The sequence below is a fragment of the Asparagus officinalis genome, chromosome 1, assembly GCF_001876935.1.
Source record: "Asparagus officinalis chromosome 1, Aspof.V1, whole genome shotgun sequence".
Taxonomy (NCBI): Eukaryota; Viridiplantae; Streptophyta; class Magnoliopsida; order Asparagales; family Asparagaceae; genus Asparagus; species Asparagus officinalis.
Window position 1 is genome coordinate 1201066 of NC_033794.1, and position 14440 is coordinate 1215505.

The window sequence follows — 14440 nt, forward strand, 5'->3', positions numbered from 1 at the left end:
TATTTACCAATGGTTTGAAACGATTAAAAACTGTACAATAAACGTGGGTTATTGCTCATAAAACTGTAAAGATTGAAGTCCGTTAAATTATTTGTCAATCGATCAAAATGACTAAAAACAATGGGTCATAGCTCACGAAATCATAAATTTTATCCACTCTAAAATTATGTGATGATGGGTCGAAACAAGTAAATTGATCAAAATTCATGGATAGTGTATCACAAAGAGGGAGAAGTAAAATGACCAAAATTCATGGGTAGCGTATCACAAAAAGGGATAATGTGGCGCATGCCTCGCACATGGTGGTGGAGGTGGAGAAGGGGATGAGGGAGGGGATTGGGGGTTTCATGGAAACGGCGGTTAAGGCAATGGAACCTAAAGGGAGTTCGGTTCTTAGAAGAGTCTGAGGATACAATGAAGCACTGACTTTTTGATAGCGGTTTTACTCGAGGATGCGTTAGCTATGTCTGTGTTAATGGAAGACTGGTGCATAGGAGAGGATTTTGATTTTGATTTCAATGTTTTGTAAGCTAAGTAATTATGTTCTTGAGGACTGTATCAACGTGTTTAAAAAAAAGGTTCATAATTGTAAAATCATTCTGTGTTCGCAAGCATGCTCTACAAGCAGGGGGTTCGTCGATGGGTGAGCAGAAGAAGATCCTGTAGCCATCCTCCAGATTAGATCAGAGCACTGTTCCTCTCTCTGAGGGTCCAAGTGCTAAACAGGGGGCAATTTTTGGGTGGCTCACAGCTCAGCGGCTCGCAACCACCACCCGCAGCGGATGTGCAGTCATTAGATAACTCGTTCACATCAAAAAATCATGTAACCGTACACTACCAATTTAAAAAACAACACGATGAAAATTTGCGATATCAATGCAAAGAGGAACTAAAGTACCTGCGGAATCATTGAATCAGCATTAAATAAGTAACCGAGCCTATTATCAGCAAAAATAAATAAAATTGCAATGACGCGTGCGCTTCTAAGGATCATGCATTAGCCAATCAGTCACGAGAGAACCAAGTGGATCAGGATTTGATCCCGGCCCGAAAACCTTCAACGTATCACTATTAAACGTGCAAAAGCAACAAAATACGAAAATAGCTATTTCACTTACCGTGCTTTTCCGTCTGTTAATCTTATTGGGCAACCAACAAGAGCCATGGCTAAAACCTTGATGTATCCCAAGTAGGCCTATAAAGAGGCCCATAGAGAGGCAGTAATTATCCTAGAAATGCTAACATCCCCGGGCACGTCACACGAGAGAACTTAGTGAGATGTAGACAACACAACTGGAGAGGTTCAATAAAAGCAAAATAACCATAGATATTCATACCGATATTCTTGGCATTCATTCTTGTACAATACGAGAATGAAAGAGCCCCCAGTATTAAAGAAAAAGACCCATTATCGCCACATAATGACAATTCTTACATGCCAAGTTCATTACGAGACAACGCTTACATGCCAAGTTAATCCAACACCGGCACGCATTGGAAGACATCTATGGAAATATGCGTGCCCCTTAAAGTCTTGATAATTGCACCTGAAATATGAGCAATTCAGCTCATTGATGATACAAGTCGTCTTGGTAGGAGATACACCTAGGAAAGGAAAAGAAGAAAGAAACTAGCGAGTCACAATTGATCGCTAATTGCTAGCGCTGAAAATAAAAAGGTTTTAATATGAAAACATGTTTAATGATACCTAGAAGAGGACTAATAGTTGCCAGATATATATTCAGCTTGCGATAGAATCTGGTCGAGTTCATTTGAAGAAATCCAACTTTAGAGAGAGAGAGAAAAAAAAAATCAGATATATAATGATTTTCTATCTACTCCTATGAATCTTTATTTCCTGAGAATATACGAGTGCCAGTGTTTACCTGCTACTCGAAAACCTTTATATAACCAGCTATCACATATATAATCCCTCGGGCACTCCTTCCTTCTTCTTGAACATCACCTTCTCCTTAGCCTTCTTGAAATCAGTATGGGTTACCTGAAGCAGGTACCAGTTAGCATTGCGACCAAACAAAAGCTATAAATAATTAGAGAAATAAATATGAACAGCATAAAAGCAATGAATGTCAAATTAGAAGCAACCTTAGCTTATGGTATCAACAGATTGTCATCATCTTTACCATCTGGCAAAAACTGATTCACTAATTGAAGCAAAGTTTAAGATGGTAACATGATCTGTCCCCAGATATGACGGTAAAAGCTATGATCTGAATCCAAACAAGTGCCTAGTGTTGCTGACAACTTTAAGAGGAGGGATGAAACGGCTTGTGTGAAAGAGGAAATGGCAACAGCACTCGTAGCGCAACTAAGCTGTCATAAGAAAGGCCAGATCGACCCTAATATAATACTACCTTCCTAGGTTCATATAAAAATTGACCAGGACACTTACAAACATCCCCCTGAAACAAACTACATTTGCGTAAAATGCTACCAAGGAACTACTGCAAAGGAGCAAAAACCTCAGAAAGCGGTGGAGATATTTCATCGTTGACCTAAGATGGCAACAATTTGAGGTTAACGCTAAGTCAACACTTAAAAATGGTTTTTGTCAGAGAAATACCCCTTGAGACTAGACTTTATTCTGGGCCTGGCAAAAGCTATGGGAAACAAGTAAAGGCAAAATGAAACTGCTATACCAACTTTGTCGAGCAATTTAGTGGTAGTTATCAAAATCCATTCAGATATATTTATGAATGAATATACTAATGGCTTACGAAAAGCCAAATTATCATCATCTCCGCATACTGATTAACTGAGTACCACGGTTTTCTAGCGACATGGGATGAAGCACGAAGATTTCCCTCATGGGAATATTAAGGAATGCCTTGCAGATGAAAAAAGAAGTCAGAACATGATCACTATCTAACAAGTAACTAATGCCTGAACGGACACCTGAAGAAAAATGCGAGTTGAAGAAAGAAACTACAAGAGTGACAAAATAATAGTGCAACTTTAGAGATGATGAACCATGCAGACAAGCTCTATTTAACAAATATTCATAAAATGTTTGCATTTAGAAACTATGAATCATGCAGACAATCACTATTTAACAACCGTTCATAAAATGTTTGCATTTAGAGACACAAACCAGACAATCACTATTTAACAAATATTCATAAAATGATTGCATATAGAGACCATGAACAATGCATGTAATCACATTTTCAAATAAGATATGTATATTTCAAAATTTTCTTACAATATTAATTTTTTATGCTGGTTGTTTGTTAAACCTAAAGAAAATAACATAATTTTACACTGAAAACACAGCCTTACCTTCATTCTGCGCTCTCTCAGAGCAAGCAAGCCAGCTTCTGTACAGATCGCCTTGATATCAGCTCCAGAAAACTCATCTTTTGTCATAACGAATTCTTCCAAGTTGACATCATCAGCCAATGTCATTCTGGATGTATGTATCTACATAAAAGATGTGCAAACATTGAGAAACATGCATTAAATAAAGATGCAATAGCAGCAAGAAAACAGTCAAAATAGGACATCTCTATAGTCTAAAGGCTGGAAAGGACTTTATTTGGAAAACTTGGAATACGCTTCCATATGAAACCATGGATCCTAAATATACCCCAGAATATGAATGTACCTGGAAAATGCGTCGTCTTGTTTTAATATCTGGAAGGGGAAATTCTATTTTCCTGTCAATTCGTCCAGGACGAAGCAAGGCTGGATCAAGACTTTCGATTTTGTTTGTTGCGAGAATAACCTTAACATCCCCTCTTGAATCGAAGCCATCTAATTGGTTCAGCAATTCCAACATGGTTCTCTGTATTTCACGCTCTCCTCCTGAATGAGCATCATACCTATATGAAACCCAACAAAACTCTGATCAATGGATGACACAACAAGTTGCATTTCTACCAATAATTTTCACCAAGTTACCTTTTAGTACCAACTGCATCTATTTCATCAATGAAGACTATTGATGGTGAAAGATCATCTGCGACCCTAAATAGTTCCCTCACAAGTTTTGGACCGTCACCCAAGTACTTCTGTATCAGTTCACTTCCCACAACACGTAAGAAAGTTGCTGACGTAGAGTTAGCCACAGCCTGAAAGGAAAACATTAAGACATATCAGACGCCATACTTAACGACGCCATACTTGATGATGTATATAGTGACATTTTGCTTTAAAAGTACTTTTTATGCCATAGGAAATACGGTGCAAGAAAATACATGCATATATGATATATACACGACTCTCTAGGAGTGTTCCTGAATGAAGGAAAAAACATGAAGAAAAAGACATGATTGAATAATTACACATGCACTTGAACCTGCAGTCAGCAAAACTAATGGCTAAAAATTTAGTGACCTACAAGGTTTCTCTTCTCTATGGTCACTTCCAAAGCAGTTCAAAACCTCTGTGAACGATATACTTTAAAGGGGTCCTGTAATCACCCACTAGTTTCTCTAATACAAATGCCCTGTGGAAAAAGTTAAGACCATAATAGAGCACCATGCCAACACAATTACCCATACCTATCAAAATTTTGGATAAGTTGTACAAGGTAGTGAATGCAGCCTCTACATGTGGCAAAGGAGAATAACACAAAATCCAGAAACATCACTAACCTTTGCAAGCAAAGTTTTTCCAGTTCCAGGCTCTCCATATAGTATGACTCCTTTAGGAGGCTTTATACCAATGTCCTCGTATAGCTCGGGATGAGTCAAAGGGAGTTCCACTGCTTCTTTAATTTCTTGAATTTGGGCATCCAGACCACCAATATCAGCATAAGATTCCAAAGGAGCTTTTTCAACTTTCATAACAGAAACCATAGGATCAACATCATCTTGAAGAAGCCCTACAACCGACAGGACCTGCAATAAATGTAACACACAAAGTGAATATGTGCATAACCATGACACGTGTTGATGACACACCACGTGGGCAGTCTATGATTATCTTAAGAATCTCATCAGTGTAACATGCAATATCAAGATTTGGAAGAACTGATCTACCTGACAGGTAAAACAGTAGATAGATATATCTAGCTTCCCTCATATTAAAAGTTATCAGGTGTAAAAAAAACAGAAAATGAACAGAAATGAGTTTGAAACAATAAATGTATTCAACAAGAAAAGACATTTACTTGATAAATTTCTAGTTTACTAGAGTTGATAAACTAAGAATGCTTTATGCTGCGAACTCCAGTGGATGGACCTAACAGATCTGCTATTTAGAATTTTACATACATTTGTGGATAATGGAGAGTTTTGTAAATAAGGTAACTATTATAGTATTATTAGTAATCCTTCTATTATAAAAGTACAGTTTAGTGGATTGATCTCTAACACCACAATTCTCTGATCTCTAGCACACAACAAAATCGGATGACAATGAAAAAGTCATAGTGGGCTGGTGCGCAATCAATCATTAAGCACAAGAAACTTATGTCGCTAGGAAGAGGAAAAGTCTTAACAGTTTTACTAACATCAAACTAAAAAATAATAATTTTCCACTTATGCACGAAACATGGTCACAGCCAACCTCTCTTTCAAAATCCTAATTCACAAGCCCGTCTAATTTCATAAATTCATTTCAGAACCCCAACTCGGCAATAATAGCAACAATCTATAATGAAAACTAAAACAAGAAGTTTGTCAGGGACCACTGCTTCCAGTGATGCGTCAAGGACAAATGCAAACCTGTCAACTATGCCGAGAGCTGCTAACCTGTCAATTGAGGACAGATACACCAACAGATATGCAAGTTGAAGGGTTGTTGTGCAAGATTGGAAGCTAGGGGGGTTTATCTGCAAGTATTTGTAACTACTGGGGTCCTAAATAAATACCCGGCTCAGCCTATCTGTTTTCTGTTTTCAGTTAAGTCTGTTGAGCTCTGTGCACGTGCACGAACGGTGTAAGTTTGTTTTCTTTGTTTTCTTGAAGAGAGAATTGCATTGTATAAATAGTGAGATGTAAAGATCAATCATTATGAATGAAATAAGCTATTTTCTCTCTGAGCTCTTACTCCCTGTTTCCCTATTCTCTCTCAACTCTTTCTCAACTCCTTCTCAATTCTATCTCTAGCAACTCTTCTTGTTCAATTCAGGTTCACAATGGCCAGAGACACAGCCAAGAGGTTCAACAGAGGATTGAGATCCTCACAATTGGTATCAGAGCAATTGGAAGCTAAAGCTGCTGCTGCAAAGGATTCCATGGCGGATCACGAGGAAATTCCTAGGGAAGAGATGACTCAAGATGAAAGGGTTGCTCGAGTGGAGGATGGCCTCACTCAACAGAAATCCTTCATTCGACAACAGGAGTCGTTCAATCAGCAAATAGCTATGCAACTGCGAGAGATCTCTCAACTGCAAGAACTCAAGAATTCCAAAGACATGGACAATGAGACAACAAGCACCGGAGAGAGAAGCGACCCTAGGATTGTGGGTTTAGGATCAAGAGGCGTTCGTAGAATTCTTGGGCCAGGCTACAGGGATCCAGTTCAAGAAATTAGCCATCAACCACAGAAGAGGTTTGATTCCTTTGATGAACATTCATCAACTTATAATTTTGGTAATTCCCTGCCTTAAAAGAATTCTTTCTTCAGTAATCAAAAGTTAGTTCAACCTAAGTCTTTGAGATTGGATTTCCCCTCTTTTTCTAGTAGTGAGAATGTGGTAGCATGGTTAGAACAAATTGAACAAATTTTTTATTATTATGACATCAAGAATGATGAGTGGGTCAATGTTTGTCCATTCTATTTGAGAGATGAAGCTTTACAATGGTATAAATGGCTCACTAGGAATATTGAAGATTACAACCAATGGGATGTGTTTAGAGATGAATTAATCACCCGGTTTGGTCCTAGTGAGCTTTCGAGGCCTTATGATGCTTTTTCTACCATGAAACAAACCTATACAATTAGAGAATATTTAGGGAGGTTTGAACAAACATTGAGCCTTTTAGATGATCAGTCATCCAGGAGACATATTCTTGAAAGATTCATAGGGGGACTTAAAGATGAACTAAGGTATGAAGTGGCAGCAGGTAGGCCATCTTCTTTGAAAGAAGCAATTTCCTTGGCTAAACTGTTTGAGGATAAACAAAAGAATGAGAAAATAAATTCAGGGGGTCCTTCATCAAATTTTGTCCATGATACACATGTAAAGGAAAACTACTGTTACCCTTCTCAATTTAAGAAAATTACCCTTGAAGAAATACAAAGGAGGAGAGGTTAGAACTTGTGTTTTACTTGTGATGAGAAATGGCACAAAGGCCATCAATGCAAGGAGAAGAAATTATTCATACTGGAGGGAATTTTAGAAGGAGGCATGGATAGTAGTATGGATGCTTTTGAGGAAGATCAAACATGTTCTATGGCTTTAGAACTAGCTGAGAGCTTAGTGAAGGGGGCTCCCTCTATTTCAGTGCAAGCCTTGAGTGGAATCATTGTATCCCACACTATTAGAATAGTAGGCTATTACAAAAACCAAGCAGTTGGTATTCTAATAGATTCTGGATCAACACATAACTTCATCAATTCTAAATTGGTTAAAAGGCTGGGGCTGACAATAACTGAATCAAATAATTTTGATGTCTTGGTGGCTAGTGGGAAGTTGATAAAAGGGGTTGGAGTGTGTCAAGAGGTGCCATTAGACTGTCAAGGTGTGAAAATTCAAGTTAATCTGTTGGTCATGCCTATGGGAGTGAGTCAAATTGTGCTAGGAGCTGATTGGATGAAGACCTTGGAAGACATTACATTGAACTTCAGGAAATTGCAGGTTACCTTTGTAAGTGAGGGAATTAAAAGAGTCTTACAAGGAGTCATTCCAGGTGAAATGCAATTGGTTAATGAAAAAACCATTGTTAAATATTTCAGAGAGCAAGAAGAAGGCTATTTGATTCAGTTGTGTAGTATGAACTTACAAGAATCATCAACAAAGGCAAACTCAAAGGAATTACCTGAAGATATGCACCAACTGATACAAGAGTATGAAATAATTTTTCAGGAACTCCCTCATCTCCCTCCTAACAGGAAGATAGATCATAAGATTCATTTAGAGGAATGCACTAAACCTATCTGTATCAGACAATATAGGCATGCACATCTTCTGAAAGAGGAGATTGAAAAACAGATTGAGGAAATGCTTCAAAAATGTGTCATCAGACCAAGCCATAGTCCTTTTTCTTCATCAGTGATCATGGTGAAGAAATCTGATGGTGGCTGGAGGATGTGCATAAACTACAGGTCTTTAAATAAGTCTACAATCAAGGATAAATTTCCTATTCCTGTTATAGATGAGCTACTGGATGAACTCCATGGGACTAAATTTTTCACCAAGCTTGACTTGAAATCTGGTGATAAGAATGTATGAGCCAGATATATCAAAGACTGCCTTCAGGACACATCATGAGCATTTTGAAATTTTTGGTAATGCTTTTTGGTTTAACAAATGCTCCCTCAACTTTTCAGGCTCTTATGAACAACATATTCAAACAATTACTCAGGAAATCTATCTTAGTCTTCTTTGATGACATTTTGATATATAGCAAGAAGTGACAGGATCACCTGATTCATCTGAGGCAAGTGTTTGAGATCATGAAGGCTAACAAACTGGTGGCAAACATGTCAAAATGCAGTTTTGGAAAAACACAAGTGAAGTCTTTGGGGCATATTGTATCACAGGATGGAGTTGGTGTGGATCCTCAAAAAATTAATGCCATTGTTGAGTGGCCCGCACCTAAAACTTTGAAAGGACTAAGAGGTTTTCTTGGACTAGCAGGCTACTATAGAAAATTTATTAAGGGGTTTGGGATGATAGATCAGCCTCTAACAAATCTTTTGAAAAGGAGCTCCTCGCCATCATCCTATCTACAAAAAAATGGCAACAATATTTACTGGGAAGGAGTTTTGTAATTAGAACTGATCATCAAAGTCTCAGATACTTACTTGAGCAAAGAATACACACAGGCATTCAGAATAAGTGGCTTGCCAAGTTGCATGGATATGACTACACTGTGGAGTATAAACCTGGAAGATTAAATAGGACTGTTGATGGGTTATCTAGGATCTATGAAGGTGAAGAAGTTTCAAAAGAGACCCTTGAAGTTTTAGCTATTTCTACTATCCACAATGATTGGTTAGGAGTTAAGCTCATGTGTTCCACAGATATATTCTTCAAAGAGTTGGATGACAAGTTACAAACAGGACAATTACCAGCTGGAGACTATTGCAAGAAGGGGTGTACTATTACAAAGGCAAAATTTTTATCAGTCCTAATGCCCAGCACCTAAAAACTTCTCTACTCAAGGAACACCATGATAGCCCTTCTGCGGGTCATTCTCGAATTACAAGGACACTGCAGACTAAGGAGAGCTTTTTATTAGAAGGGAATGAAGAGAGAAGTTCAAAGGTATGTTCAAGCCTGTGATGTTTGCCAAAAAGCTAAAGGAGAGAATGTTGCATCCTCTGGGCTCCTACAGCCCCTGCATATTCTGGGAAGATTTGTCAATGGATTTTATTACTAGTCTGCCTAAGAGTGAAAACAAATCTGCCATTCTTGTGGTGGTTGATAGATTGACAAAATATGCTCACTTTTTTGCACTCTCACCCATATACTGCTCAGTCGATGGCTTAAGTATTTTTTGAAGGGGTATTTAAGCTTCATGGTATGCCTAAGTCTATTGTAAGTGACAGAGATCCCTTGTTTACAAGTTCATTTTGAAGAGAGTTGTTCAAGTTGCAGGGAAGTCAACTTCAATTTAGTTCTTCCTATCACCCTCAAATTGATGGGCAAACTGAGATAACAAATAAAAATCTAGAGGCCTAAGGTGTTTTTGTTGCCACAAGCCTAAAGAGTAGTGTCAGTGGCTGCCTCTTACAGAATTCTAGTACAATACCACTTGGAAGGTGTCTACTCAAACTACTCCCTTTGAGGCTGTGTATGGAAGACCTCCTTCTTTGTTGTCCTACATTCCTAAAAGTTATAAGGTGCAAGCAGTTGATGAGGTCCTTTTCTCTAGAGATATAGCCTTGCAATTTCTGAAGGATAGCTTAAAGGGTGCAGCTGATAAAATGAAGAAGTTTGATGACTTGCACTGGAGTAATCGGAGCTTCAACGTGGGCGACTGGGTATTCCTTAAACTTCAACCCTATAGACAGATTAGTGTCTCCTCGCACAAGCCCCATAAACTATCTCCTAAGTACTATAGGCCTTATCAAATTCTGGAAAAAATAGGAGAAGTTGCTTACAAGGTGGCTCTTCCAGAACAAGCTAAAATCCACACAGTTTTCCATATTTTCCAACTGAAATGGAGAATTTGAGCTGATGTTATTCTTCAGGTTGATTTTCCTACCTATGTGGAGGAGATAGTAGATGAACCAGAGAAGATTTTGGACAGAAGATCAATCGTGAAGGGAAATAGATTAATATCACAGGTCCTCATCAAATGGAAGCAGCGTGCACACTTGGATTCTACCTGGGAGTCTTATTGGGATTTGGTTAAAAGGTTTCCCACATTTGACCTTGAGGCAAGGTCCAATTTAAGGGGAGGGAATTTATCAGGGGCCACTGCTTCCAGTGCTGCGTCAAGGACAAATGCAAACCCGTCAACTATGCCGAGAGCTGCTAACCTGTCAATTGAGGACAAATACACCAACGGATATGCAAGTTGAAGGGTTATTGTGCAAGATTGGAAGTTGGGGGGGTTTATCTGCAAGTATTTGTAACTTCTGGGGTCCTAAATAAATACCCAGGTCAGCCTAACTATTTTATGTTTTCGGTTAAGTCTGTTGAGCTCTGTGCACGTGCACGAACAGTGTACGTTTGTTTTCTTTGTTATCTTGAAGAGAGAATTGCATTGTATAAATAGTGAGATGTAAAGATCAATCATTATGAATGAAATAAGCTGTTTTCTCTTTGAGCTCTTACTCCATGTTCCCCAATTCTCTCTCAACTCTTTCTCAATTCTATCTCTAGCAACTCTTCTTGTACAATTCAGGTTCACAATGGCCAGAGACACAGCCAAGAGGTTCAACAGAGGATTGAGATCCTCACAAAGTTCCACTTCATCCCATGGTTCACCAATTTTGCCCAATCAAGCGAGCAAACACTGTAAATCCCCTTCACCAGAAAAAAAAAGAAAAAAGAAAAGTTTTGACCTATTCAGAAGAAAAAAAAGTTCTTCATAAACACAATCCATTAACATTGTAAGAGTATTTTCATTCACAAAATGCATTCCTCATCTTCCCGGAAGAAACCAATCCAAACTAATCAACTAAAATAAACACCTAAGCATCTAATACACCTTAAGATGTACTTCACTTTGAAGTCATTTACCATGAAAATAGAAATTAAATGCACCAGTTTTTAACCCGCCAATTTGTCATTTATCCCAGATTAGGTACATGAAACCTCTACTGCCAGGGAAAAGTCCAGTAAGAAATCAGGATTACTTAAGTTGACCAGGATTGATGAGGGTTTACCCCCGAATTAAAATAAATGAGGGAGGGAGGTTTTCTAAAATTAAGAAATCTGTCTAAACCCAGCAAACAGAAGTAACAGAACAGGCATTTAGAGAAACAAATGCGCAAAATTCCTATAGGGCTCCAAAATAAACCCTAATTTTCTTGTACTATCAGGCACAGTTCGTTGTCTAAAGAACAAAAAAGCCCCAGATCTGCAAACAAATATCACGGTGTTGTTACCTTGTTATGCATCAAGATGGCACATCCAGGCTCCAGCTGATCCTTATCCACAAACGACAATATGCTCACATAGTACTCCGGCCCCACCGACGACGAAACAATCGCGTGATTCTCGTCGATCAACTCCTCCAGATTCCCAACGCTCATCGGCGACCCCCTCAGGTCGTCAACCTTCGATCGATCCTCCTCGGACTTCTCTTCGTGGGGCTTCAGCCTCTCTTGGTTCGCGACGAACTCCTCCTCCATCAGGAGATAGTCCTTGATCCGCTCGAGCTTGAGGAGCCTGAGCTTGCACTTGGTCACCGGGGTGACGACGGGGAGCCTGGCCTTGCGGCCCACGCGGGAAGGAGGGGCCGAGGGCTCGAACTTCTTCTCCTTTTTGTCGCCGCCGTCGTTCTTGCGGTCGCCGGGGAGGTTGTGCTTGTTGAGGCCGCCGGGGGTTCCTTGGCCCATGCTGATCGGAGACGCGTCTAGGGTTTCGAGAGATCGATAGAGGTGGGGTTTGCTTTTTAGGGCTTCGATCGAGAGAAGGGGGCAAAGCGGAGAGAGGGAGGCTAGCACCGACGTATTTTATAAATGTTTATCTGGGCCCTAAGTACGTATGGGCTCAGTTGCAGCCCAAGCTGAGGGGCCTAATAAGGTGCATTTTAATTACCGTTACATCTTCTTATTTAAGCACGAAAATAAAAAAATAAAACAATGGTTTCTTGTAAAACGGGGTAGATATGAAGGGGTTTCTTGTAATTCAACCTTGTTCTTTTTTTATGGGAGGTAGGAATCTATAAACAGTCTAAACGTTCCCTACCTAGTCCACAATATTACCTCATTTTGTTGCACCAATGAATTATCAAAGATAAGAGTCGGAAACAAATAAGAAAAAAGAAAAAAAGTCTGATACCTTTGAAAGTGAAGAAAGATGAGAAAACTGCTTGAGTTCGCCTACCGTTGAATGGCATACGTGTGATAAATTAGCAGACAAAGGATGTTGCACTTGTTTCTTTTCCTTATTTTCTCACATTTACAGAGGCAAGTACAAGTTAGAACTCAGCATCACTGTCTGACACATAGTGCATAATTTCTGCATTCTGCATCTTCGCTTGATCAAAAAGAAGAAAAAGAAAAGAAAAAAGAAAATTTCTATAAAATGGCGAGAATTTTAATGATACTAATCTTATTGTTTAGGCAAACGAAATCAGCTAGAGACATAACTACAGGCCTTATGCAGGTCCACGGCTCGTCATGGATGGCGCCCATCCCTGAATTTTGAAGTATGCAGCCGCCCTCCATTATAGTTGCCGAAATTCCTTTGCGCAATCATTCAAATTCCTTTGACAGAGCTAAAGAGCTGTGAGTGAAGTGGATGCCCAAAGTTTTGAACTTCAGCAATTCTATGTGACCAAACAGAAGCATACGTATCTACTGCAATGCCTGCTTCATGATGGATCTATAAGAAAGTTGCTGCTCATAAAGCGACCTGAAAACTTGATACTTCGCGTCATGATATTTCTTTACCCTTGGGTCTTTAGATGGACGAACAACCTGCCAAATCAAAGGATTAAAGACTTTTTGTCCCTAAAGAAACAATTTGCTTAATAAGAAACGCGACTGCTAGGCCTAAATATATAGCACCAAGTACTTAATCATATAACCTGTCCTGCTGCATTTAGTGCTTTCATGGCCTCGTGAAGGCTAGGATACTTCTTGGCAGCAACAGCGCCAAGTATAGCAGCCCCCAAGAGCACAGATTCATTCTCTCTCGGGAGAATTATGGTGCAACCTGTATGAAACAGTAACTTCAGAGTACGCTTTGAGTGCAAATAGACAGGAAAGGGAGGAGACTTACCAACAATATCTGCATGTTCTTGTACATATACAGGGTTTTTTGATAACCCACCACACGCCAGAAGTGTGTCAATCTGCAGATAAAGAAAATACCGCTAAATGCAAACTACAATACTTGCAACAATTCAAAGTGTAAGTATATTTTTATGTCAACAAATGTCAAAGTCCCCGAGCTTATGATATCATGATGGAGTACTAACAAAGTGAACAAAAGCTGATAAAACTTCAGAAGCAGGTTTTTAGCAGGGGTGTGTGTGAACATAGAATCTACATCTCCAACGGAGACATATTAGATTTGAATGAACCAGATATTAGTACGAATGAACAAGGGAAGTACCTCGTGCCCATGAGAGTTGCAGTGCTCAAGGATGTGGCGTGTACCATAGGCAATGCCCTGAATTGTTGCAAGGTATTGAAGGGCCAACTGCTTCTCACTTGTATCAAGTGTTAGACCACAAATCATGCCCTTGGATTTTGGATCTGCAACCGGTGATCTGATCCAAATTCAAGGCTTAAATATCATAGACAAACTGGCAGGCTAAGCAAATAAATGAGAATAAATGACACTAAAGAGGAGTGTGTGAAGAGAATCTTGCTGAAACGGGTATAGCTAAGGGTTTGATTCCTGCAAGGAACACTAGGAGGGGCTGTTATCTCACATTATGATATATGTGCTTACACATGTATACACAACTATGAACGACGACAGATTAGTGGGATGTTAAGGTGGGAATTAGGTCTGTTCCAGTAGTGTATATGCCAAATGATCTGGTGTTTCACATACTAGTCTTATGCTTGTGTTAGAATAATGTAAACTTTCTGGCATGAATCTTTCCCTGCGTCTACTTTGACTTTTACACTGGTTTTGGCAAAGACATTTTATAACGAGACTTTTCGGTTCAGG

The 14440-nt window shown here is 39.2% G+C and overlaps 2 protein-coding genes across 6 annotated transcripts in view; both read right to left on the reverse strand.

Annotated features, from left to right (window-relative positions):
• LOC109845301 (26S proteasome regulatory subunit 4 homolog A-like) lies at positions 1301-12251 on the reverse strand. Of its 5 annotated transcripts, none has more exons than XR_002248296.1 (8): positions 11695-12251; positions 4617-4862; positions 3922-4091; positions 3626-3842; positions 3301-3441; positions 1887-2002; positions 1709-1758; positions 1301-1605 (listed from the first exon to the last, which is right to left on the reverse strand). XR_002248296.1 is itself a non-coding variant. In XM_020414541.1 (7 exons), exons 1-6 carry the CDS (start codon positions 12145-12147, stop codon positions 1919-1921), a joined length of 1311 nt encoding a protein of 436 aa, XP_020270130.1. In that variant the 5' UTR covers positions 12148-12251; the 3' UTR covers positions 1301-1605; positions 1887-1918. The 5 variants fall into 5 exon arrangements, 1 of the variants encoding a protein (XP_020270130.1); XR_002248298.1 differs by having other exon boundaries at positions 1301-1630; XR_002248291.1 differs by having other exon boundaries at positions 1709-1786.
• The window catches only part of LOC109845320 (FGGY carbohydrate kinase domain-containing protein), a 21452-nt gene continuing 19667 nt past the window's right edge, over positions 12656-14440 (reverse strand). The window contains exons 12-15 of the mRNA XM_020414559.1: positions 13874-14030; positions 13538-13610; positions 13344-13471; positions 12656-13233 (exon numbers count right to left, since the gene is read on the reverse strand). Of these exons, the coding sequence (XP_020270148.1) occupies positions 13111-13233; positions 13344-13471; positions 13538-13610; positions 13874-14030 (481 nt within the window). The 3' untranslated portion in view covers positions 12656-13110. The remainder of the gene's footprint in view (positions 13234-13343; positions 13472-13537; positions 13611-13873; positions 14031-14440) is intronic.